Raw genomic sequence first — 26,730 nt, forward strand, 5'->3', positions numbered from 1 at the left:
TTAAAGCAAATAAAAAATATATATGTAAATAAATGTTTGTTTGATACTACTGCTATGGAAATGTTTGCTGTATGTGTTAATGAAACTATAATAATTTCAGTAATTTTTCTTCCAGTGAAAATAAATTATGGACGAACTCTGTAATTGTAACTTAAAATATTAACTTAAATATTTTTATAGTCTTTGTAGATGAATCTTCAAGATTTCTTAATGATAGTTTGCTAAATGTCAGCTGCCATGTTTATTTACAGTTTAATGATAATGACACTTTATGGTTTAACATAATTTGTATTTTGTTTATTTCTCTACACAAGACGCTTGTTGTTTTGGCTATAAGTATTACTGAATTTTAAATCAAGAAAAATTTAAGTGTGTTTATATATTACATTCCCATCAGAACATATGTATTTTGCTTCCTATCTTAGAGCCTAACAAACAACATTAAATGATTATAAGATTAATGTACTTTCACCAAACGTGATTCTCATATCTACAAAAATCCTTGTGTACATTAATCTATAAATTATTAATTTCAAGTGACTTAAATGAATCTACCTTGATACTAAGAGCCTCAAACCTGACTCACCTAACCTAATTACGAGACACCTTTGCATCACACACACGACCTAAATAGCAGCAGGAGCCCAAAACCAAGATAACACCACGAAAGGTTGGTTGCAATAGAAGAATCATATAGAAGTATGCGGAAGTGAAAAACAATTCTCAAGTAAACCCTTAGTAATTGTTAAAACTCCAAAGTAAGTGTTAACAGACAAATAGAAATCTAACCTTGAACAAATGCCTGTGTACCACCATGAAATCTGAATTAAACAATCAGAACTTGGGTCGCACACTCTAAGTTTCAAATGCTTTCCTCAGCCTCCTGTACACCTTGTGAAAATGAGCTGTGGAAGTCATCCTTGTTGGTAACTTTTAAAACAGTAAAGTTTCATCACACTAATATATGTAAAAGCTAAAATTCTTACCTCACATACCTTGTTATGAAGGGACATAGGGTTCCGCACATTCCCATTCTCTTCCATGGTGATTCCAGATACCTATCGACGAGTGGCTCCATGAACCTTGGATCTGCTTATGATGGAACATTTAAGAAGGCCACTGTTGTTCAGTCAGACAATTGTAGCAGTTATGGTATCATTAAAAAAAAAAAAACCCTAAAATTCCTATAATTTAAATTTAAGGTACCAGTTTCATAGATCGGAGATACATTGAAATCGGATATTTTGTGTTTCGCATGGTCATACTTACAAATTGTGTATTGCGAAACATAGTTCAAGGTGCCATTATGCTTTTTACACAAAAACAAATGCAATTTTTCACATTCCGAGTACTTTTTTTTATTCCTTTCTTCGCTTCCTGAACACACAATATGGCGGGCACATCTTGACTCATGTTGTGGGTATGCAGTGTTTCCACCCTTCTTCACCGAAAAATACCTACTATCGTGTTCGTCACCGGTGGAAATTATACATTATGTACGGGTAGCCGACTGATAGCCCACGAACCATTCACGCATAGCCCCACGAACCATTTCCGATAAGGTTAGGTTAGGTTTGGTTACGTTAGGAAAGCATAGTAAAAAAAAAAACGGGGGGGGGGGGTTGAAACACAGACAGGGGCTTACGTCATCAGCATCTGATTGTCGTAGGGCAAGCAAATGAAAGCAATGGCAATTGTGCGTCAGTGAGATATTTCTCTTGAAAAATATGGTCAAATATATTCCACGATGAAAGAAAATACCTCGACGAATGTTGTAAACCTTGTAGAAACTCATTTCCGTAAGTAGTTTCTTGTGTAAAATTGAAGAAATGTGTTTGTCTCCGATGTATGAAACTGTTACCAAATTTAATTTCCCACATTGCTCTATGACACCAGGGGTCCCAGGTTCGAATCCAGTCTGGGCATGGGTGCTATTTGTGAGTGTCCTTTCATCACTCACCTTTACGATTAGCCAAAAGTGGCAGAGAAGCGAAGTAAAATAAAGCAAATCAATCAAACAAAAAAACATGTAATTTCCAGCAAACAAGTTGCATAATAATAAGAATCAGGAGATAATAATCAATGCAATGAGGTTTTCTAGAATATTATGCACATATTAGGAATTCAGTATGTTTTTCAATAAGTCTAAAAACTGCAATTTACTCTTCACACATGTTGTCTTAATTCCACAATATAAAAAAAAAAGGTCAGATATGATACAAAAAAAATATTTACCTATTGGTAACTTCCAATGGAGTGGTTCATCCTTTGAATTCTTCACCTCACACCCTTTGTCAGATATCAAGAAGTTCTAAAAAAAATCACTCCTCAACAACACCTCAATAAAAAAGGGGGGGTCAAATTCTTGAGTCAACAGATGTACCATAGAATCCCGTTCTAAAAAAGCAATGAAACTCACTCAAATGTTTTCTAACTGCATGTTAAGGCTCAACTGCACCAACACAGGAAAAGCCTTTTCAAAATTTCCTCTCCTTTTGAAAAACTGCTCCGATATTACGAATTACAAAAAAATTGCACCTGCTTAGAATTTTTTCTAGAATATTCATCTGGTTTGATTTCACTGTTTCACATGAATGCTCCAGAAGAAAATTCTAAGCAAATGTGATTTTACAGATCTTGAAATATCAGTGGTTTTTTGAAATTTTAGGAAATTTCGGAAACTGCTTCCCTGGGATTGGACAAAAGTCTAGGCAAGTCTTAAGGAGCATCAAGGAATACAGAGTTTCATTCTAAATAGAAAACATCTCAAGAGGTGCAAGAAGACTAACCTGTAAATGTTAATTCAGATCACCACAAGGGCATGTCAATAGTTGTTTCTGGTTAAAAAATATTTTCACCTATATCATAAAATGTACAACTCTGATACCATGAAATGTCATATTATTCTGAATATTGGTAGTAAATTGTATGATCAAATTTAGGAAAAACCTCCATGGTGGTCACAAGCATAACAATTGACATACCCTTATGTGTACACAGTTGTTGCATGAGCATTGGTAAACAAATTCTTTCCTCAGACCACGGCAGCATAACATAAAAATGACAAAAGAAATTTTAAAAATACAAATAAGCAAAAACTCTGCCTACATTTTATAATGTTTTAATCACACATAACAGAATTTGCTGCAGGAAGAAAATTTCCACTCACGGATTCAATGTAACATTAACAAACTTCGTTAATTGAAACATCTCCTGCCTTTACTACATTTTCCAATTTTTACAACTACGGCAACATTCTAAAATTACTTCATCTTTTAATATAAAAAAAAAGCAAAATAAACAAATGCACTGCCTGAACAAACATCATTCTGGAATGACAAATTGCATATCTCTGACTTTCAACATGGCACCCTTTTACGGAACTGTTTGTGAATAACAATGGAACACTGCCACTTTTAACTTCACTATTTAGAGTTCATTAATTAGTCTTTCAGTCTCTGACTGTCCTCACATCATGTCCATTCCTCCCATGCCACCGGGCATTCCAGCTCCCATCGGGGTCTTCTCCTCCTTCGGAATTTCTGTGACTACAGCTTCTGCTGTTGTAAGAAGTGATGCTACTCCCGCTGCATCAGTTAATGCCGTACGAACAACCTTAGTCGGATCGATGATTCCCTTCTCGATCATATTAACATACTCGTCATTTAGTGCATCGTAACCGATATCTGCCCCCAAGTCCTGTACTTTAGCCACCACAACGGATGCATCGAGTCCTGCATTCTTGGCAATCTGCATACATGGCATTTTCAGTGCTTTCTTAATGATGTCAATGCCAATCTTCTGGTCTTCATTTTCTGATTTGAGGTTGTCAAGGAGTGGAATACATCTAAGGAAAGCTGTACCTCCACCAGGAACAATACCTTCTTCTACAGCTGCACGGGTAGCATTGAGAGCATCATTGACACGATCCTTCTTCTCATTAACTTCCACTTCACTGGAGCCACCCACTTTCAACACTGCAACTCCAGATGCTAAACGAGCAAGTCTCTCTTGCAGCTTTTCCCTCTCGTATTCAGATGTCGTATTTTCTATTTGATCACGAAGCTGATCTGCCCTGCGGTCAATATCGGTTTTGTTTCCTTTACCCTTCAGAAGAAGAGTATCATCTTTCGTGATCACCACTTCCCCAATCTGACCAAGGTCGCTGATTTGAACATCCTCCAATTTCACCAGATTGCCTTCATCTCCGAACACAATCCCTCCAGTTGCAATTGCCATATCTTGAAGTGTGCTCTTTCGGTTGTCACCAAACCCTGGTGCTTTCACAGCTGCCACCTGAAGACCGATTTTTAACCTGTTCACAACCAATGTGCTGAGAGCTTCGCCGTCTACATCTTCTGCCACTATAAGCAATGGCTTCCGCTGTGAATTTGCTAATTCGAGTGCTGGAATAATGGATTGAACATTTGATATCTTCTTCTCACTGAAGATAATTAAACAGTCCTGAAATTCTACCTTAGCTCCCTTTGATGTGTTGATGAAATATGGAGAGATGTACCCTCTATCAAACTTCATTCCTTCAATTACTTCTAGCTCATCAAGTAAGGTTTTCCCATCTTTTACCGTAATTACTCCTTCCTTGCCTACCTTCTTCATGGCATCTGAAATGAGATCTCCAACTTTCCTGTCTCCATTGGCAGATATTGTAGCTACCTGTGCAACTTCTTCTGGGGTGGTAACATTCTTGGATATTTTCTTCAAATGGTCAATTACTGCATCTACTGCCATCATTACACCTCTTCGTATTTCAATTGGATTTGCTCCCTTACTTATCTTCTCAAAACCTTCCTTCGCAATTGCCCTGGCTAACACAGTTGCAGTAGTTGTACCATCACCAGCCTCCTCATTGGTATTATTAGCTACATCTTGCACTAACTTTGCACCGATATTCTGAAACTTGTCTTTCAGTTCAATACCTTTAGCAACGGTAACACCATCCTTGGTGATCTTCGGGCTTCCCCAAGACTGCTCCAGGATAACATTACGCCCTTTGGGCCCCATGGTAACTGCTACAGCGTCTGCTAGCACATCTACACCCTGAAGCATGAGGCCCCTTACGTCTGGTCCAAATCGAACATCTTTTGCGTAACCATGTGCAAAAGAACGACAAACTTGACGAAATGCAGCAATGCGAAGAACGGTAGGAAGTCTGTACATTTTGGCGATTAGAGATTTCTCGTATACTAAACAGAAGCCACAAGTATTTAACTTACTTTTCAAAGAATGTCCGATTGTATCTCAATACTTCCCTACCGGCAAAAGGCTTCGGGCAGAAAGGACTGAAACGCGACCACACACCGCTTATCGTAATCTTCAGTGCGATTGCGCTATTCACTTGTTCGTGTTCTTTGCCGTTCTCGAATGTTCTTGCGCACGTGCATTGAGACATCAAAAATAAAGCTAAAAAGGGAATAAGATTAATATAAAATAGAATAATGACATCAGTAAATCATTGCGAAATTATTATTTATAATTATTGTCTAAATGTATATTTATAATATAACTATACTTAATTTATTTACTTTTTTGCCGAGAACTTGAACCTTCGAAAATGAGAGAAGGTACGAAATCTAAAGTATACAACGCGATCACCCCAGCCTGAAAACGCAATTCGAGACCTATATTTTGACTACTTATTCGTTATATGAACCCAAACACAAATAAGTTAAATATGGATACGTGGATTTTATTCTATCTAGAAAAACAATCGAGGAAATATGGGTTATTATGTTGTGTATATTACATGTACTACAAGTATGAGGAACAGGCGTGTTGTTTGAAAGTTCGTCTGCTAGCGTATCCTGCATTCGTGGTTATGAAATTAGTCAAGTTAGTTTGTTGTGTGAAAACTTTGTGAACGTTAAAGAATAAAATGTTGATAAAAGCATCGTTTGCAACATGTGTTGCTTGTGTAGTGATTGCTTTGTACGTACAAAAATTTCATCCAACCGTATTAATCGAAATAATAGCAAAAGTTCCAATGTTGAAAGATATAACGAACGATATACATAGTTGGTTCTTACAAACTTTTTACATTGCTTCAAAAGATGACAGTGTACATTCTGGTCAGAAATCAGGCAAAGATGAACCTGCCAAGCACAAGGGAAATAAATTGTTTACTGAAGAAGAACTTAGATCCTACAACGGAAAAGACGGAAGCAGAGGATTATATTTAGCAATTCTGGGAAAAGTCTACGATGTAAAGAAAGGAGAGAAACATTATGGTCCTGGAGGATCGTACCATTTCTTTACAGGCAGGAAATTTTCTCACTCTCCCATTTTCTTCCGCCCTTAAACCAGTCTCAGACTATCCTTTAATTCATACGTTAAGTCCCTATGTAATTATTTCATCCCCAGTTCAAGTACTGTCTCACATTAATTTTAAAATCACATTTTTAACCGGGCAGGTACGCTCTCTGCCAAGATGCAAAGATATACCTGGGTAGATATTACCCACAAGCAAAGTTGCTTCTTTAATCCAAATTATAATTCCTTTGAAGTATGTAAATTACAAGAGGTATTACGTTGCTAAGTGCGTTCGTTGTTAGGTGAAGCAGGTCAGGTTTAGAACACCCGAGTATTAATAAAACATCCATAAATGATTTCATTGTTAGGTTAGGTGGGTCAAGTATAGAACTCAGCATTAAAATAAGGAGCGAATTTACAATATAGAGAAAGTCACCAATTTTGTTAATTTTCGGTATACTAATTTTGGCGGTATTACTTTACTATACCGGAGACACCTATAAATGATTTATTTCGCAATTTTTTACATTGCTAACATACTATTCTGCATTGCGGAACATTTCTTTAGGTGAAATAATGAATTTCTAACGAAAATAATGTATATTTCTTAACATTAACGAGTGCTTACTGTTGTTCCTTATTTCCCACAAACCATCGACGGTTAGCCCCAAAAACCATTGACGTTAGCCCAAAAATTCACGATAGCTCCACGAACCATCACGGGGACGAGGTATGCCTACCAGGTTAGGTTAGGCCTGTTAGGTTAGGTTCCATTAGCACTCCTTTCGTTCAATTTAGCATATACGGACAACATCGGCTTGTAGCAGCAGCAATAGTGCGTATTGTGCTCTCATGCAGAAAGCAAATGGCGGCAGCAGCAATAGCACGTCGGAAATATATTTTCGTAGAAAACCACATGCATTCGCATTAAAATGGATCAAAACTACATTCCCGAACATCAACAACGCTACAAAAAATGATTTGCGTGAGTACTTTCTCCTGTAAATTTGAAGAAATCCGTCTCCGGTATAGTAAAGTGTTACCATTTTGGCCTCCTAATCACAAATCTGTTGTAAAAAACCGGGGTCACATCTGGAAATTTGAAAAAAAGCAGATTGAATTTTTTATATATATAGGTGTGTATGCGTAGTTTTACGAACGAAAATGTAATTGTTTCCAACCACAACGTTGTTTTACATGAAAATGATTTATGATGTTCAATTCTAGTACGAACCCTATTTTTTCGATGAATTTAGGGGTGAAATGAGTGCTAATGGAACCTAACCTAACAGGCCTAACCTAACCTCGTGTGAATGGTTCGTGGGGCTACCTGTGGATGGTTTTTGGGGCTAATGAACAATGTTTCATCAAAATGTACAATTTCCAGACGTGACCCCCGGTTTTTTACAACAGATTTGTGATTAGGAGGCCACAATTAGTTAGTATACCGAAAATTAACAAAATTGGAGACTTTCTCTATATTGTAAATTCTTACCTAAAATAACATCCCTAAATGCTTCTAACACCTGATCTCAAGCACAGAACCGTCTTTGAGATAAACATGAAAATTGACTAAACTCCCATGTCTTGAGATAACTAGAAATGATGAACTGCTGGTTCGCTGCAAAGTTTGGATGCTTGCAAAGCCTCTTTTGAAACGTTGAACTGCTGTTCGCTGCAAAGTGTGGATGCTTGCAAAGCCTCTTTTGAAACGTTGAACTGCTGTTCGCTGCAAAGTGTGGATGCTTGCAAAGCCTCTTTTGAAACGTTGAACTGCTGTTCGCTGCAAAGTGTGGACGCTTGCGTAAGCCTCTTTTCAAATCCTAATTTACCCAGTAAAGCTCATTAAAGCTTTCAACTGTGCTGAAATATTTTAAGCTTGGAACAATTTATTGTATCAATTGATCGTCACAGGTGAAATTATGATATACCACTGTAGTTTCCTCCACATAAGGAAATGACTGATGACTAGGGCCTGGGACTTTATGTTATAACATATTTTTTATTTGGCTTTGGATCTAATATTGGGGTGAGATCTTTACATATCTGATGGAAACCAGCCGAAATAGACAAACTTGACAAATCATATTTTGACATATTTCACCAATTTTGCATTTTTACAACATATTTCTTCAATTTTGTTGTAATAAGACATATTTCTGTATAATTTCTTAATTCTCTCGCACATAATCGGTTATTTCATATTTTTTTCTTCGTAGCTTTAGCACAACGGATAGTTCATATTGTCGATGGCAGGATATGGAAAGGCAGGAAGAAAGGTGCCCTCTTTTCTTACTACAGAACAATAATACCCACCTTTTTTTTTATCCCGCTGACAATTGATAGCCATACAAACATTATTGAGGAAAAATGTTCTCTTTCATTGTTGCATGGGAAGTAAAGAAGTTTCATTCTCATTTCTTTGCCTTTTTCGCTTTTCACAAAAATCAGTCAAAAGTAATAATAACATTCGGTACATTACAGCCCCTACTCTACTCTATCGGGTATGGGAGAAATTTGAGAGTACTGTTGTGCATATTTTTGGCTTTACTGGGAATATTTCTGCATTTTTCTGACATATTTTAAATTTTTCATGACATATTTTCCAATAGTAATATAATTAAGCCTTGTTTCCATATTAAAAACACTAAGTTGCTGACTAAAATTTTAGTTTAGTTCTTCGTCTGAGGAGGACCCTGATACAGGGTTGAAACGTTACTTGTTAAGTGTTTATATTTCTTAATAAATCTGCCTTGGTCAGCAACTTAGTGTTTTTCATATTTTCCAATTTATATGACATAATTACATACATATTTTACAGTTTTATAGGACATAAAGTCGCGGGCCCTGCTGATAACCAAAGTGCTATCACATCTCAAAATGATAAGCTTTGTTCAACTATGCTGCATCAATCAATGCAAATGTTTTATCTAAAAGTTTCAGATACTTCTTCTTCTTCTTTTTTTTCTTGGGTAGGGTGGAGGCGCTAGTTATGGCCATCTTAAGGAAAGTGTACAATAGATAGCTACATACAATACATACAACTTTTAACATGATAATAATTTTACTGATGGCTTTCAAAAATTATGATCACTGGTACAGAGTCTGTACATTATGACTAAGCATTAACAAATACAAACAAGTTAGTCAGAAAAAAGTTTTAAAAATATTAACCAAACGTGACACTATTCTTCAGTTATGGCCACTTAAATTCATGGTATGAATTTACAATACCAGAAGTATCTCCAATTGCTTTCAAATTCGGCATACTCACTAATTTTGGCCTTGTTATCACGAATCTGCAGTTAAAAACTGGAGGTCACGTCTAGAAATTGCAAAATAACCTTGTCAATTACCGCTATGATTCTCCATACACTAACATGGAATCAATATGAAGACATCTTCCTTTCTGCACAATGGTCTTGCTACCAATGTTGCTCAAGTGTTGTGCAATAAGTGAGAGCGTTGATTTGCGTGTGAGAAAATGGCATCTTGCGTAAAAGTGGAAAGCATGTTTGCTCCACAAACCATTCATGGTTATGTAAGGTTAGGTAAGCGTAGTTAAAATTAAGGGTCATTATAAACATAGTTTTGAAATGCTAATCATTGCAAAAAATAGTTGTTTTCTTCATAAATCAAGGGTGTTTACTCCGTTCACTACAGATTCGTGATTACGAGGTCAAAATTAGTGAGTATGCCCAATTTGAAAGCAATTGAAGATACTTCCAGTATCGTAAATTCGTTCCAAATTTGCTTATGGCCACCTTGTCTATGAACAAATAATGAAGTAATACAAGCGAAACACAATATGTTAAAGGTAAATAACATAGTTTTCAATGGATGAACATAGTGTAAATGTAGTTGAACAACATAAATTAACATTTCCAGACTTCTCAGGTGACTCCATAGTAAACAAAGCAACAAAATGTCAGTTCCAAAAATAAAATAAGAAGAAGAAAAGGGTTTTCACACATTAGATAGTAGCTTCATATCACAAGGAAATTATATGTCTAATGCAAGTTAACTGGCAATAATGTTATTCAGAAAATTACTTTTTTTTCCAGAGAGTTAACAGGACCAGGAAAGTTTGTTATCAAGTGTCGCCCCTCTTGCATTAGGATAGGCTCCGGCAGTTTTCCCGTAATGTCATTCACATTTATTGTTGAAATATAATTTTCTATATAATCATAGCAATCATTTTCTGCAATGGCCGTAATCAAAGAATCTTTACAAACCTGCATCTAGTAATGGCCATGTGGTCTACACATACTGTTTTGTGGTTATTTCTATTTCATGATATAAATACTGCAATTCTAACATTTAAACTTACCTCTGAACAAATTATATGTTTCTGATTATATAACAACTGTGGAAAACATTATTGTAGCTCTCTCTTTTCTTACGAAAATGCCTAAGAAATTCTACTGTAACAAGCAGCTTCTTCCTTACAACAAGCTTACTTCCTACAGGAAGTACAAAGAGGAAACATGGATTCCCAATTGGAAAGCTTATTTTACACTAATTTATGTAAGCTGTTCTTTGATTGGCTTTAGATCACCTGGTAGCTACCAATTGAATATGAACAGCAAAGTGGCCATAAGTGGGGTAGTGGCCAAAACTAATGTATGTTATTTTTATTTCTGTTAAAAGTCCATTTCTAGCATGATTTGAGATCTGAAAAAACTATGACTTGTACTACATTAATTATTTTGTGCAGTATAAAGTCTGCTATTCCTTTTCTTTACATATTATCTAAAATTTTTGACAATCATAGAACCTCACAATTATATAAAGCAATAATTTACAACATTTTCTGAAAAAAAAAATCCTTTTTGATTTTTCTGAGAAAACTCTCATGATGATTGATTGATTTATTAGCATCCGTTCAATTTTTACAAAAGTTTGAAATTGTCCAGTGGTTGGAAGTAGCGTGCTACTGTAGCTAGCTACAAAATTTGTAGCTGTAGCTGTAGCGACGCTACATTTTGAAAATTGTAGCTGTAGCGAAGCTACAAAATTCCTGTACTTGTAGCAAACATTTCGCTACAGCTACATTTTTTCTCAGCATTTTGAGGTAAATTTTGAATGTGACAACAGTGTAAAAAAAAATCGACAATAACCTTTACTTTTGCAGGAGGTTCATAAAAACAGTCTATTACATGGAAATACGTATGGTCTAGATTATAAATATCTTGATATCTCGGACTATAGATATCTGCGTAATTTATTTCATTAGTATCTGAAAAATTATAATATCCAGATAACTAACTGACATATATGGATATATTCCGGCTAACAGCTACGCTTTTTTTTAGCTGCATCGCTATTTTGGGGAGAAACATGCCTCGTTTGCTGCACCGATGGAAAATAGCCTCATTTGCATCACCCCTCGAACAAAATCTTTGGATATCCATTCTGTAAGAAACAGCAAAATATCAATAATTACTATGTAAAGCACAACTTGCAGTGCAAAAACGAGCGATCCCTTTTCCACTACACTGACAAAGAAATAGTGTCAGCAACCAATGGCTCAGTACGATAACAGCCTTGATCAGTGTCAGTACAAAGGATATCACCAGCAAGAAACAATTGTTATTAGAACGAAATAGCTTCTGATTGATTTGCTTTATATTACTTCCCTTTGGGCTACTTTTGGTTAATTTGTGAAGATAGGAATGAGTTAATGATATGATGAAATTGATGAATGGACACTAAGAAACATCCATGCCCAGGCCAAGATTCAAACCCGGAACCCCTGCTGTCGTAGCGTGATGTGCTAACAACTCCGTCACGGGGGCCGGCGATCAAGTTTTTGCAATTACAATTATGTTTGTGTTAATATTTGTTCACAAATTTCAAAGTAACAATAGGTTTAGAACACTCGAGTTTACATGCCAGTTTCCTCAATATATTGTATCATATTGTAAAAAGTACGTACAAGGTATTGACTTTCCTGCAGAAACAACAATTTTCTTTAGTTAATATACAATTTATATATGTATTTATATATTTTTCCTACTTTTGCGTGGCTTTTCTGTAAATTTTGCTAATCATGGCAATGAGGATGAATGGTTTATTTAGTGACTCTCTTATCTATAGTCACTTTCTGCCACTTTTTGCTAATTGTGAGAATGAGGAAGAATGATGAGCAGTGTGGGGAATGGAGGAGGAGGAGGATCCGATCCTCCCAACTAGGCGTCTTTCCTAGTTTTGTTTTGAGTTCACTTTATGCACAGACGAGCTAATTGAGACTGGATCCAAACCACTATGTGCCTCAGCCTTAGCCACTATGAACCTGGGGCCCTTTCTTTACAAGGCGATACAATTTCCACTGTCTTCAGGAAAGCACTCCCAATATGGAAACTTACGTAAAGCATTACTCCACCAGTTTCTCATTTATACCATTAGAAGCATCCCCCATCTATCCCCAAGGTTCGAGTAAATAGCCCCCCTAACTAACATTCCGTTTAAGTGCTAAGAAGATAAAATTGATAAATATCACATTTTTATCTTATTCCCATTTTGCACAACACTTTATAGTTAATTTCGATACATACGATCAAATTACAATTAATTTTGAAAAGTAGTCAGTCACAGAAATTAAGATGTGTAAGACCTCGTTTTCGTTAATATTCCCGTGAGCAGCAGGAATATTTAACAAGAAAAATGATCATCGTAAAGTATAGTTTACCCTCCAATAGGCTATGTATTTTTTGTTCAAAGTGCTGCCTTCATATAAGTCTATTAAAAATGAAATATTTATTTTCAAGAAGAATATGTTAACATATAAACAAATAATCCTACCAAATTTGTATTCGTGTATAATTGTTATCATTAATTTTCGTAATACCCTTCTTGCAATATTCATGTGTCAAATTTGAACTGTTATGCCACTTACATAGGTATGTTATTCTCACACTGTAGTAAAAATAAGTAACCGAAGTAACACTGCTTTCAGAGATATCGAATGACGGGAATCATGATAATAAATAACGGAATCTACATTTCCAGTAAGTACAACTACAATGCTAGGTGCTGCTTTGGAGTATCCAGATAGTTGTTTTAAATTTTTTTTGCAGAAGTAGCGCAAAAGTAGCGAAGTAGCGGACAGGTGTAGCGTAGCGATAGCGAGCTAGTTTTTGGTAAATGCAGCTGTAGCTGTAGCGAAGCTCCATTTTGGAAGAGTGGCTTCAGCTGTAGCGAAGCTACCTTTAAAATGTAGCTTTCTGATCACTGGAATTGTCACATTGTACATGTACAATGTACATACACCTGTATATGCACACACAAACATGCACCACTTGTCGTCGGCATCATAAATAGTGTAAAAGACTAATGTCTTGACATGCACCATAAATAACAGACTGAATAAGCCACTTAGTTTTTCATCCAAGATTGGGAAACATTAGAGATGGGTTTAAATAAAAAAGTAAGTGGTTAAAGACAGGTTAAAAACAATACACAGTAGAAAGTCATGCTTCACTTCTTCATCATTTACTTCATATTACTCTGTGGGTTTTATGTTCATGTACAGGGTGTACCAAAAGTCCCATCCCCCCCTTAACTCTGTACTAAGTATTTTTTTCGTCGCAGGTGATATTCCTTCGTGACAACAATGGCCGATAAGTCAAATTACACTCTGGAACAGAGAATTGTCATGAGTACATGGACTTATGAACAACCGCACACTGGGAAAGCATTGGGAGAGATTCAAAATGATTTTAGCATTAGATTTCATAGAGACGCACCGCCGAAAATTACAATCCTAAGATGGGATAAGAAGCTGTTTGAAACAGGTTGCATTAAAGACAGACAACAAGAGCAGAAACATGCGCTGAAGTTGCAGCATCAGTTGAACATTCGCCGAGAAAGTCACTACGAAAGTGATCACAGGAACTAAATGTTCCACTAACAACATTAAATCGACACATGAGTAAAGATTTATCCTTAAAAGCATAAGGACCCTTGTTCATTAACGAGTTGAGTGTAATGACTTGGAGAATCAACGTGAGGTTTGTGCGTGAATACTGGAGAAAATGGTGGTGTGCACACAGATCCTCTGGAGTAAATGGTGGTCATTTGTCTGATTTATGGTATACCATACTCTCATCATACCCATGCTGATAAAATAACATTTTGCAGGTTTGTCTACAATTCAAAAGGGGGGGGGGGGGTAATGGGACTTTTGGTACACCCTGTATGTGGGCAGCCTATCTATTTAATGTGTAAAAAGAGCTGCAGTAGTCCAATTGGCCCCATCGACCCACTATACCTCCTCGAGAATTACGTTGAATTTTTTTTTAGTCAACAGATTTCGATCTACAGGTAATATAAAATTGGTTCCAGCAAGCGGAAAACATACAAATGACAGAGATATTTGTTCCCAAAGTATGGCCCATGGAACTAAACCTAACAGTACTTGGAGCACTATTGCTGATTATTATTAGTAAGAACCATTTGCTTGCACACTAAAACAACAATAGAACATGCTATATTCACATGTGCAAAGCGTTTGGGCTGCTGTTTCACAGTAAGGTAACACGCTAAGGTAACAAACATATTTGACTTCATAATAACAACACATCTCCGCAAGTTAAGAACAATAGAAATCATTCATATACTATGCATAATATTTTCGAGGGGGTACAGAAGGTCAAGGGTCCAATTGATAGGGTGTCTTGTCTTGAGGGCCATCAGGGAGACCTAGGTTCAATTTCCAGGGTCATGGAATGGGAATTTTTCCAACAATATCCCTGCCTGGAGTGGCCCTTGGGGTTTATTAATAAATGGGTACCAGGGGAAGGGGGGGTAAAGGCAGCCGGAGCATAGTGCTGATCACATCACCTCCGCAAATGACCAAGGTTTTGAACAAGCCTACTCAATAGTCTTCATAGTATGTATAAAGAAATATGTATTTTATTTTTAAGATTGTAAAGTGCTGAAATTTATATTACTAAGCTGGAAATTAGGCAGTAAGAATAGGCTGACTTGATGACTGGTTATATCATGGTCAGCAATATAACTATAAGTGTGGAGGCACATTGAACTGAAGCTGTTTATTTGCTGAATTTTGTTTGTAAAACATCTTAACAATATTTTCTTCCTTCAGGTCGTGATGCATCACGTGCTTTTGTGACTGGAGACTTTACCGAGAAGGGATTGGTTGATGATTTGACAGGGTTATCTGCCCAGGAGCTTCAAGGAATTAGGCAGTGGAGTGATCTGTATGAGAAGGACTATAAGTATGTGGGTGAGTAGCATTCTTAACCCTTTCCGGACGAGCAACGGGCATCGTACAGTTACTGTCCAATAAGATGGGCATCGGGCTATAATCACACCGCTTCTCTTGTGCACGTGTGTTTAACCAGCTCTTTCAAATTCCAACGCCTACAGTAATTTACGTATGAAACAGAATTACGCAGAACTGAGTTGCGTATAAAGCACTCTCAACAATGGCCGTGTCCGAAAGGTGCAAAACCGTTCTTGAAGCGAGCATCCTCCGAGAATGGTCTTGCAGTGCGGTCTTGAAGTCGTGGACTGGAATTGAAAGTCTTTCGAATTGCTCTTCGACTGCAGCGGCAAATACGATCAGCAGATAAAACTGAGGACATATTGTTTTCCCTGCATTTTAGACACTTGTTTTTCACCATAGAATCACATAGAATTTTTCAAATGTTTTATACACACATTTCCACACATTAGAAGAACTTGCTTACATATAACCATAGACAAATAACCAAGGGAGATTTGTCAACTCTTGGTTAAATTCTGTGGTCTTCGTCCACTAGGGACATCTATCTGTTGGTATGATGAACTACTCTCAACGATAGATGGCAGTCTGTTAAAAAATCAGAAACGGGATCTAAAATGTGAATTTTTATTAGATCTATCAGGCCAAATATACTGATATTTTACCATAAAAGTTATATTTAAACCACCATTTGTTTATTTGTAGGGAGTGTGAATGATTTATACATATATATGGATCTGTTGGGAATCAAAATAATTTTTGCTGCTCAGCCGGTTTACAATCTCTTACATGGCAACGAGTTATTCCCACAAATCGTACAGTTGACAAACACGAAACAAAATATTGGGACATGGGCAAATACAAGCGAATATAATCACATTAGAAAAAAAGCGACAACAAAACCAAATACATGAATAGTCAACTATGTGAAGATTTTTCAGCACGTGAATCAGGATTTCCATTTCGCTGCAAGCACGATGTTCGTACAGTTGACAAACACGAAACAAATAATTGGGACACGGACAAAGACAAGCGAATAGAATCAAACACGACAACAAAAACAAATACACGAATAGGCAATAATATGAAGATTTTTCAGCACGTGAATCAGAACTTTTGCTTCGCTCTAAGCATGATGTTTAAGCGTCACCATCTTGCAGCAAACTACAAAAGCAGCGTAGACAAAGCAAAGGTTCTCTCTTATTGCACAATGCGCTACCAATCTTCCGTTCTTATGTCACCACGGAAAGCTTTCGTTGTAACGCTAAGTGATTAATTTGTTAGGTTAGGCTTGTTAGGATTTGTTCATTTAGTCTAAATAATACATTTGCAGGGTAATTATGCTAAGAGAACCAAACCTAAATGACCTAAACTAACAACGTTGTCGTGCTACCTCGGACGTCAGAACACGAAGTTGGTAACACGTTGTGCGATAAAAAGAGGCTCTAGAGTAAAAAGCAAGCTGCCCTTCACTGCCATCTAGCGTGCCAGTAGAGAAGCAACCTGACCAATTACTCCTTGTATCAATGGTTAGATGTCGCTAACATCGCTGACCAGTGGCGTCGCTAGACCCTTTTGGAGGGGGCTTCAGCCCCCCCAATCCCTCGATAAACCCCCCCAATTTTTAGCTATTGTTAATGCAGGAACATACCTCTAGATACATATTCTGGGAAAGACTCGTTTCGTTGTGACATAGTTTTTTTTTAAACCACGATCTTACATCTGACACGTCATGTCTTTAGCTGGCAACAGTGCCAACGATCGCCGTTATTTGTTCTATTTTCACAACGGTTGCTACGCGAGGAAACTGTAGTGGTGCGTTTTGTGTTACGGAGTTTGTGATATTGTGTGTTTGTTATCAAAGCTTTTTGTGACATTTACTGTTGTTCGTACAACAATGGACAAATTTATTATTCGAAGTAAGCGCCTGAAATCGGAAATCGGAAAAGGAAGAGTGTCATGAATTGTGTGTGGATTGTGTTATTGATAATTTTGCAAGAAATTCGAACCGCAGAGTACAGCTGATACATAAAGACATAGTTCACCAGCATTAGAAAAACAGGACAAGAATATCCATCTGTTTTCATAAAAATTAATGCAGTAAGTCTATGTTAGTTTTAATTCCTTATGATTGTTATATATTATTGTCTTATTAATCACTTTGCTATTTTCAAACATTAAAAATATTTACAATAGTAGTAAGTCATGTATCTGGTTGCAGCCCCCCCAAAGCAGATGGCCTAGGGACGCCACTGTTTCTGACATCACGAAGACCACAGCTCACAGCATTATATTTAACCTGTGTTGCTAGCTTTCTGGGATTTCAAACAAATGAACAACGAATGCAGAAATCTACGCGATCAAGCCTGCAATGATCCATGTTCCGAGCTGTGGTCTCGATTGCTTGTGTACTTGGTGCTTTTGAACTGCACTAGGTGACGTCACTTCCGTCAACACTATACCTCAAGTCTGCTCTTTGTACCTTTCGGACACAGCCTGTATATATATATAAACTCAATGGACAAAAAAATGAGTCACCTCGGGTTGAAGCATACTTGTTAGTGCATGACACCTGCTTGCCAGCCATAGAAGTGTAATGAAATTGTACCTGTTTGTCAATTTGTAACATTACACATGGATGATGATAATTTATCAATGCAGAATAAGGCAATCTAGATTCTCATATTCATCTTAAGAGTACACACACTCACACACACAGAGTGGGGGAAGGAGAATCTGGATTTTATTTCCTAGGGACTGGGACTAGGAACGAACAATGCATAATATGGGAAAATGTAAAATTCACGCACAGTGAAAACTTAATTTTACATTCTTTCACCTGAACAGTGGCGTGGCTTGACTTTTTCAAAAGTGTTACTGGCCATCAGACGTTATCATCTCCACCCTACCTGCCTGCTCCCACAAAAAAACATGCCTTTGATCTAGATTTTTGTTCATTTCATTCTTTTTTTGCAATCCGCTCAATGATTTAGCCACAATCACTCCTAGAAAGAATTACCACTCATGAGAGAGTTGCAGCAAAAATCCAGTGAATAGTGGTCGAGCATTGTCAACCATCTCTGTTTCTTTGCAAAGAGGTGGAAAGGGGAAGAAGAACCACACATTTCTCGGGTCAGTTTGAAGTTTGTGCGGTGAGCAGACGACAGAATATCCCTCCTCCAGCGGTATGTACTACTGTTGCCAACTTAGTTCTTTGGAACAATGTTTGTCCAAATCATGAATCGCATCAAGTACCTATGTTTTCATCTATTACGTAAACGGTCTCATCAGTTGTAGTTATATCCAGCTTTGGCTGTGCAGTCTAGCTCTTTTTGCTTCAGAGAAATAGTTTTAGGTGGGATTTAGCTCGTACTGGAAATCCAATGTCTGTTCCCTTGCATTGGCGCCCTTTCTCCTTGTTACCTCTTGAGGGTAGCGTAACAGCCTGTCTGTTAACGTATTTAACAATGTTGTTATTTTATTGAAAAAACTTTTTAATTTCTTTTAATTTTGCTGTTACCTGCGGTAACACCGGTTACATGCATGCCACGCCTCGGCACCTGAATAACGTAACATTGAGGTTCCACTGTGCTCGCACACATACACATATACACACACACATATATGAATAGAAGATTATAAATATGCATATATAAAATGTGTGGCAACAATACATAAAGGTTTGAAACTCTTTTTTGACTCCCTGACACCTAGTAAGCATAAATTTCCAGCAACAGTGAACATTGTTCAGTCCATAAAGGAATGCATGATATTGGTGAGGGTTCATTTCACAAAATCTGCATACCTATATTTGATACTGACATTAAAAATGAAAATGTGAATAGCAGCTACTGCTAACTGCTGCAACCCATCCCAGCATGAACATGAGTACGGAAGCATACATGTGTACATGTATGTGCGCGCGCACACACACACACACACACACTCACACTCACACTCACACTCACTCTCTCTCTCTCTCTCTCTCTCTCTCTCTCTCTCTCTCTCTCTCTCTCTCTATCTCTCTATCTCTCTCTCTATCTCTATCTCTCTCTCTATCTCTCTCTCTATCTCTCTCTCTATCTCTCTCTCTATCTATCTATCTATCTATCTATCTATCTTTCCGACGAGGAAGTTAAAACTGCGACGTAAGAATGGTTATAGAAAGTTGGATGGGGAATTCTTCGAACAAGGTATAGAGAAACTAGTGCCACGCTATGAGAAATGTTTAAACAGACTTTGGGATTATGGAGAAATGTCGTTTAAGTAATTTACTTTCATGTGAATACAAGAACTGTCCTCCCATATTCTGTTCGCTATTTTTTTCACGCTAGTGCAACTAACTTTTCGACTGCCCCTCATATACTAAAGTATTTTGTCACATATTAATATAATAAAGTGCAATGACTAAAATTACACAGTAAGTAAAGGTATTACCCAAATGTATTGCTCTAAATGCCTCAGTGTAAGTAAATAATACTGAAATTTCAATTATTGTTGATTTATTGAGTAATAGCACAATATGAAAAATGTATATTCCCTTCAGTATTGTAGGGTAAAAAAAAGGAATTACACAAATATGTCATGCACATATTATATGTCCCAGGTCCATGGACATCAGGAAGAGGGGCAAGGGAGCCACAGTCCTACCCTGGAAAATTAATGTAAGCATAAAATTATATATTACCCACACATAATGCATTTCAGTCACAGTAGCTAATGCTAATTATTGGAAAGTGTTGCAGGAATATGATAACTTAAAACTGATTTAGTGGTTTCTGAGGAGGTAATGCTATTACAGGGGAGAAATATGCTTCCTTTGCTACCCCCTCCTGGAGGCCTCCCCGATGGCGCAGTGGTAGCGTCGTTGCCTTATAATCAAGGGGTCCCAGGTTTGATTCCTGGTGGAGGTATATAGTGGTTCGGATCCCACTTTAAATTGTAGGTCCAGTCCCGATTAGCCTTACTATGCATAAAGTGGACTTGAAACACTAAATCAATCAATCAGCTAACCCCTCCTGGGAAAAAAAATAGCTTGGTTGCCCTTCCCTTAAAAAAATTCTGGATGTTCATGGCCAGGGACCTGCATTCACCCGTGGCTGGCTCTAATTCAATTGATCAATCAGTGTGAAACTTAGAAATGCCTGCTTGGGCTCCTTTAAATACATGTCCGTGAAAATAGGCGGCTGGGCAGAATTGAGTTGGTGCCACATACGGGAAAAACAAAGCGAGAGCGGGACAAACATCGCTGGTTACCGCACACTGTGTGGCAACATCAACCGGGCTGCATTGCCTAGTTCGAGTGTCAGACCGACCTCTCTCCAGGGCACTTTTGTGTCATCCCGGACTTTTGGAGCAAATACTGTCAGTTTGTATCACACGTATTACAAACATCAACTCTACAAGAAAATCTTTCATTCTCTTCAACTTCCGAACACACGGGGTTGTACTCCAACATGGCAACAGCGCAAACTTCTGCCACCTGCCTTATTTCATGGCCGTGCATTTAGTTTGTACCTAGATGAGATGACATTTGCAAATGATAAAGAAACTACTTCCAAATGGAATCCTTAAAATTTTGGTTTCAGTGAAGTTTTTTATTGTAGAAGAAATCATTTGTGTTGCTTTTCCGTTTCAGGAAATTTGATTGGTCGTTACTATGACTCGGATGGAAATCCTACAAAGTACTTGTTCCAGGTGCAAAGTGGGATGGAAGCAGCTGAGAAGGACAAGCAAGAAGAAGAGGGAGAGAAGAGACAGTTTCCTCCCTGCAATGTGGAATGGTCTCGTGAAACGGGAACGAGGGTGTGGTGTTCAGAGAGAAGGTAAGGGTGGAAATAGGTTATGAAGAATGGCCTCACAGTTCATTGTCCGAACCTGTTGTGTTGGTAACTAGGGATTGCTAAATCCAGCTAAAATTTTATCTGGATATTGGATATTCTGGTATCCAAATATTTGAATTATGTGGATTATCCAGTATCTGGATTATCCTAAATATCTGAATATCCGAATGTATGCATCATCTGGCCAGTTTTATCATATATCCTGCCAGCCCCTGTGGCAGAGTGGTTAGCACATTGTGCTACGACGTCAGGGGCCCAGGTTCAAATCCTGGCCTGGTCATGGATATTTGCGAGTGTCCATTCATCAATTTCATCATATCATCACTCATCATCATCTTCGCAAATTAGCCAAAAGTTGCACAAAAAGCAAAGTAAAATAAAGCAATTCAATCAATCAATCAATTATCATTTGTCCATTTTATAGTCTATCCATATATAATTTTATTCGTCGTCATGTTTGTATTTCACGGCAAGGATTTTTTACAGATCCTTCATTAATCTGTATTATCCAGGTTATCCGTTGTGTCCAAAATGGATATTGGATAATTTGAAATACACATATCCATTCTCCAGAATTTGTGGTGCTCCCTAGTTTGTACTCCAATAAACTGAATCCTGTTAACATTGTCTATTAGGATGGGCAAGCACATGTCATCTGCAAGAGGCCTCTTTGATGGCATAGTGGTAATGTTGTCACCTGTAATCAAGGGGTCCTCGGTTTGATACCCGGTGCAGGCACATAATGGTTCGGATTCCACTTGAAACTGTAGGTCCAGTCCCGATTAGCCGTCTGTGCATAAGATGGAGTTGAAATGCAAAACAAACAACTTTAAAATCTGCAATTATTATCTTCACTATATAACCTTAGCTAGATTTTATTGTTGAACATATTGAACACAGGATTTCTAGTAGAGTGCTCCATCAAGGGTTTATTGCTCGATCGTCTAATAGTTTGTATGGATGATGCTAGATGGCTTACGAAATGAACAGTTTCTTCGCTCGAGTGAATAACGCTCGAACAGGCAAACGATCGGTATATGCTCGAAGCCCAGTAGTACACATATAACCATAATTTTTCTGTAGTGGTGAGCCTTCAAATATGGATCTTGAAGTGAGAGACACAGTGAAATTGAAACTGAAGTGAACATAGTCATCATCTCCATGTTCACTCTAGTTTCTAGACTACAGTGCATGTTGAAGTATGGGTATTTCATTGTATTTATTCCTTCATGTATTTTTGTTGAACAGTTGTTTGGTTCGCACTTTAAGCTGTAGGACCAATCCTGATTAGCCTCTGAGTATAAATTGGACTTAAACAAACTTTCCTTTCATATTTTTCATAAATTCACTGTTTATCCTCATAGTGATAATAGAGAAGTAGATAATATCCAGAATTACTAATACGAATTCATCGTTCATATTATGATCATCGGTTTTAGTCCAGTGATTTCTAAATGCTGTATTCAAATTCAATCAATCATTCAATTTTCCTATTCCCCCCCCCCCCCACCTTCATATTGTGTTGAGAAATGCTTGAGAGGTAATTTATTTATTTATTTATTTATTTGTCTCTTATTTATTTGTGGTGGAAATTAAGGCTCATGCCTTTTCTTACACTCAACCACATACAAAATTTCATAATATAAAACATATTCATAAATTGATTCATGTATAAACATTGCAAATAACGATCACACACATACATTTCATGTCAAACCAACAGTGGTAAAAATATGTAATTCAAAGAAATACATAAACATGTATATATACATGTACACACACTCATAAATAGGTTTATATACATAACAGGCTACTACAAATATTTATTAAACATGTACTAATTTGACAAAACAAAAAAAAATCACTCCATGAAACTTTCTCTTAATCTTCTTTTGAAGATACCTATGAAAATTGATTTTCTCATTTCATGTGAAGGTGCATTCCAGTCCTAAACCACTGATACAGTAAAAGAGTTACTAAAAAATTCAGTTTTGTGAGTTTTAATTGTCAGAAGATTGGAACTTTGGGATCTTGTGTGTGATAACTCTGGGTTTCCTAAGGGAAGCAATCTGTCTGTGATCCTTCTCTCCTTCTTTCTTTCTTTCGTGTGGTGGGTAACTCTCTCTCTCTAAGGAAAGAGAGAAAGAAAGAGAAGGTAGAGAGAGAGAGAGAGAGAGAGAGAGAAAAAAAGAAAACAAAAGAAGAAGAAGTTTTCTCTCTCCTTCTTCCCTTTTCCCTTCTCTCTCTCTCTCTCTCTCTTTCTTTCTTTCTTTATAAGAAAGTAACTTATATAGCAACACTAGTTTTCTGTAATAATAATGGAAATGAAAATAAAAATGTAATAAAGTTGTTGGGATTGAACCGATACCACTTTGAACTGATTCTAATACTACTGCTGTTACTCTTACTGATACATGGAAATTATAACAATTGAAAGTAGTTCTGAGTGTGTATAATTCTTAAGATATTAAGTGTGCCATTAGAATTATATCAGAGCATTTTGTATAATTTCCATACATACATGACATTTTTGCAAACTACATGGAACTCCCAGACTGCCAATATCAGTGTGTAAATTCCAACACCAATACCCAGTGGTATCAGCTTAGCTGTAGACATTTATTATTATTATTATTATTTCAATTTTACTTTAAAGTACGGAAGTGCTTCCCTGTAATTTTTTTCATTAATGATTCCCAACTTGTATATAAATGTCCTGCATGTTTATTTAAGCTATTTTTTGTTAATAACATGTCGAAAGAATGATGGAAGTTTTCTCAGAATATCAACCAGGTGATTTCCAGATAGGCTTATAAGCTTTCGACAGGTAACGTCATTCTCATCTTCAGGGATTGATTGCTTCATTTTCATTTCAATCCCTGGAGATGAGAGTGACGACGTTAGCTCTCGAAAGCTCTGAAGCCTATGTGGAAATCACCTGGTCGATATTCTAAGAAAATCTCTTCATCATTGGCTGCCAGGAAAGCTTCATTATTGCATGATGAAAAAAATGTTAATTTCTCTGTTAGCTTTTGCACTATTTATGATTTTCTTGCACTGCTTCCTGAAAGAGTCCTGTTTTTCTTTTTTTCTCCATTGAATGTGCTTCCGGTATTTTGTTTAGATTGACCTACATATTGTTCCTTGCACATCCATGTCTTTTAATTGTATGCTGTTTTCAAATTTAGTGGTGGCATTCATCGAGACTGGATTGGAGTGCCAAGGAAATTCTACAAAGCAGGTTCGACAACACCACGCTGTGCCTGCATCAAAACTTCAGGAGAAAGTATTGGGCAAAAGGAACATCAGAGTGCAAAGTCCGATTTAAACGATCCCAGGTTAAAGGAATACGAAGGCTGCGATCCTACCTCTCACTCTTGCTTTACTAAGACATGAAAACACTTTTCCGTCCACATTTACTTTGTCTCAGGGGTCTGCATTTTTCATTGATTCTGGGCTGTGGTAAGGAAGTGATTAAAAAATGTGATATAAAGCACTTTTGATTTGTAGTTATATTGAATTGCTTCTGAAAGATGTAAAATTTTCAGTCTGTAGTTATTGAAGAAAGAATCTCTCGGGCTATTGACCAGGTGAGTTTTGGTAATATGTGGAAAAGATCTTTGACACTGTACCACAACTCACGTGGTCAGTAGCCCGAGAGAATCTCTTCATCATTCGTTGCCAGGAAAGCTTCAAGACGTACTTGTAGTTATAGAGGTTTCCCGCTGGCCTGAGAATTTGGAAAAGTCCAGCAAATCAACTTACGAAAAACATTAAACCATTAAAAATTAATGTTTTCGTAACTTACCAGGCTAAACAACTTTAATTTTTTTTTGTAACTTGCTTCTTGCTGAGAATCATTCCATGTAAACATGTTATGTTTTTGTTATTACGTTATTGTTTATATTGTTCACTTTTATTTTCATTGTATAATGATTCTGAAGTAGGGTGACCATACGTCCCGTTTTGACCGGGACGGTCCAATTTCTGAGACATGTCCCTGTCATCCCGTCCACATTATTAAAAAGCCACTATTTGTCCCGTTTTATAGAAGACTAGGAGTTTGCTTGAAAAACAGATCTAGATTTGAGACATTTTATGCTAAAAAAAATGTTGATGGATTTTTTTAACTAGCAACACTGGCAAAACAAGTGGACTGCATTTCAAGCATTTCATAACAATCAAAACGTTCTATTGTTGTCGAGAATGTTCGAGCAGACAGCAGTTTACTATTAAAGTTGGCTCACTACACCGGTTGTATTGTTCTGTTTGTGTTCCATTATTTGTAGAGCGGTGAATAAGCATTGCCAAGAAGTGTACATGTAATTTAAAAAAAGGCATGCAACAAGAATTTAAATTCCTACATCTTGACACAAATTCCGTGTTGTTTGTCAGATATGTAAAGAGTGTCATGATCGGTTGGTGAAGGATAAAGCTGTTCTCAGGAAGGTTGGTTCTTCTTAAACTTCGTCAACTTCAGAATAGGACTAACATCATATGTTGATCAGAAGGTACGAGAAACACAATGTAAATTACACTGAGATAATAATAATTGATACTTTCTGTCAGATGTATCATTTATGTGATCCATACTTTAATAAATAATAATACATTAATAATTTTGAAATAATGCCTAACCAATTTTCCACTTCATGAAGGGGGGAGGGGAGGTCTAAATTGACCTTGGAATATCCCATTTTGGGATCAAAATATTATGGTCACCTTACTTTGAACGGCTCCTTCAGTTTCGTTGTTTTATTAAGACCTGCTTCATTTTCACTTAGGAGGCTTTAGTGGCAGTGGCATAGTGTCCCCCCCCCCCTCCCGGCAATATGAAGGACCCTGCAATGTACTCTCTCTACTCCTGAATTTCTTTTATAATCCCCAGATATTCAACAGATAATGTTCACGGTGGCTACTCACCGGGAATTCCTTGAATTCTGGGAATTTTGCGTGAAGTTTTCTCCGTAGGTGTGAAAAATTGCAACTTTTATTAATCCAAATCCCATTGAATTTATGCATATTTATAAATGCCCTGAGGCAAGTTTTTCGCAGTTTAGTTTTTATTTGTATTGAGGACGGAAATATAATAAAGGAAAGTTAAAAATTGTAGTTACGTATGTGAGTATAGTGCTCTTATTGTAGAACGACGTTTCAGAGATTGACTATCTCTTTCCTCAGGTTCATATAACAATCCTCATATTACATTTTTGACGCAGTACTATGCCAAGTACTTAGTTTTTTTTTTATTTTTGTTTTATATGAACCTGAGGAAAGAGATAGTCAATCTCTGAAACGTCGTTCTACAATAAGAGCACTATACTCACATACGTAAGTACAATTTTTAACTTTCCTTTTTTATATTCTGGT

General features: G+C 37.0%; 2 protein-coding genes across 2 annotated transcripts; one reads left to right on the plus strand and one right to left on the minus strand.

Annotated features, from left to right (window-relative positions):
* Positions 1 to 3,105: 3,105 nt before the first annotated feature.
* LOC145990035 (heat shock protein 60A-like) lies at positions 3,106 to 5,383 on the minus strand. The gene has a single exon (XM_083125664.1). The coding sequence runs from the start codon at positions 5,176 to 5,178 to the stop codon at positions 3,469 to 3,471; it is 1,710 nt and encodes a 569-aa protein (XP_082981790.1). The 5' UTR covers positions 5,179 to 5,383; the 3' UTR covers positions 3,106 to 3,468.
* A 430-nt stretch (positions 5,384 to 5,813) lies between these two features.
* On the plus strand, positions 5,814 to 26,363 carry LOC145990348 (neuferricin). The gene is made up of 4 exons (XM_083126043.1): positions 5,814 to 6,275; positions 15,377 to 15,517; positions 21,156 to 21,342; positions 24,549 to 26,363. Exons 1-4 carry the CDS (start codon positions 5,894 to 5,896, stop codon positions 24,754 to 24,756), a joined length of 918 nt encoding a protein of 305 aa, XP_082982169.1. The 5' UTR covers positions 5,814 to 5,893; the 3' UTR covers positions 24,757 to 26,363.
* The last annotated feature ends 367 nt before the right edge of the window (positions 26,364 to 26,730 follow it).

Source organism: Lepisma saccharinum, chromosome 7 (assembly GCF_977018435.1).
Source record: "Lepisma saccharinum chromosome 7, izLepSacc3.1, whole genome shotgun sequence".
In the NCBI taxonomy this organism is placed as follows: domain Eukaryota; kingdom Metazoa; phylum Arthropoda; class Insecta; order Zygentoma; family Lepismatidae; genus Lepisma; species Lepisma saccharinum.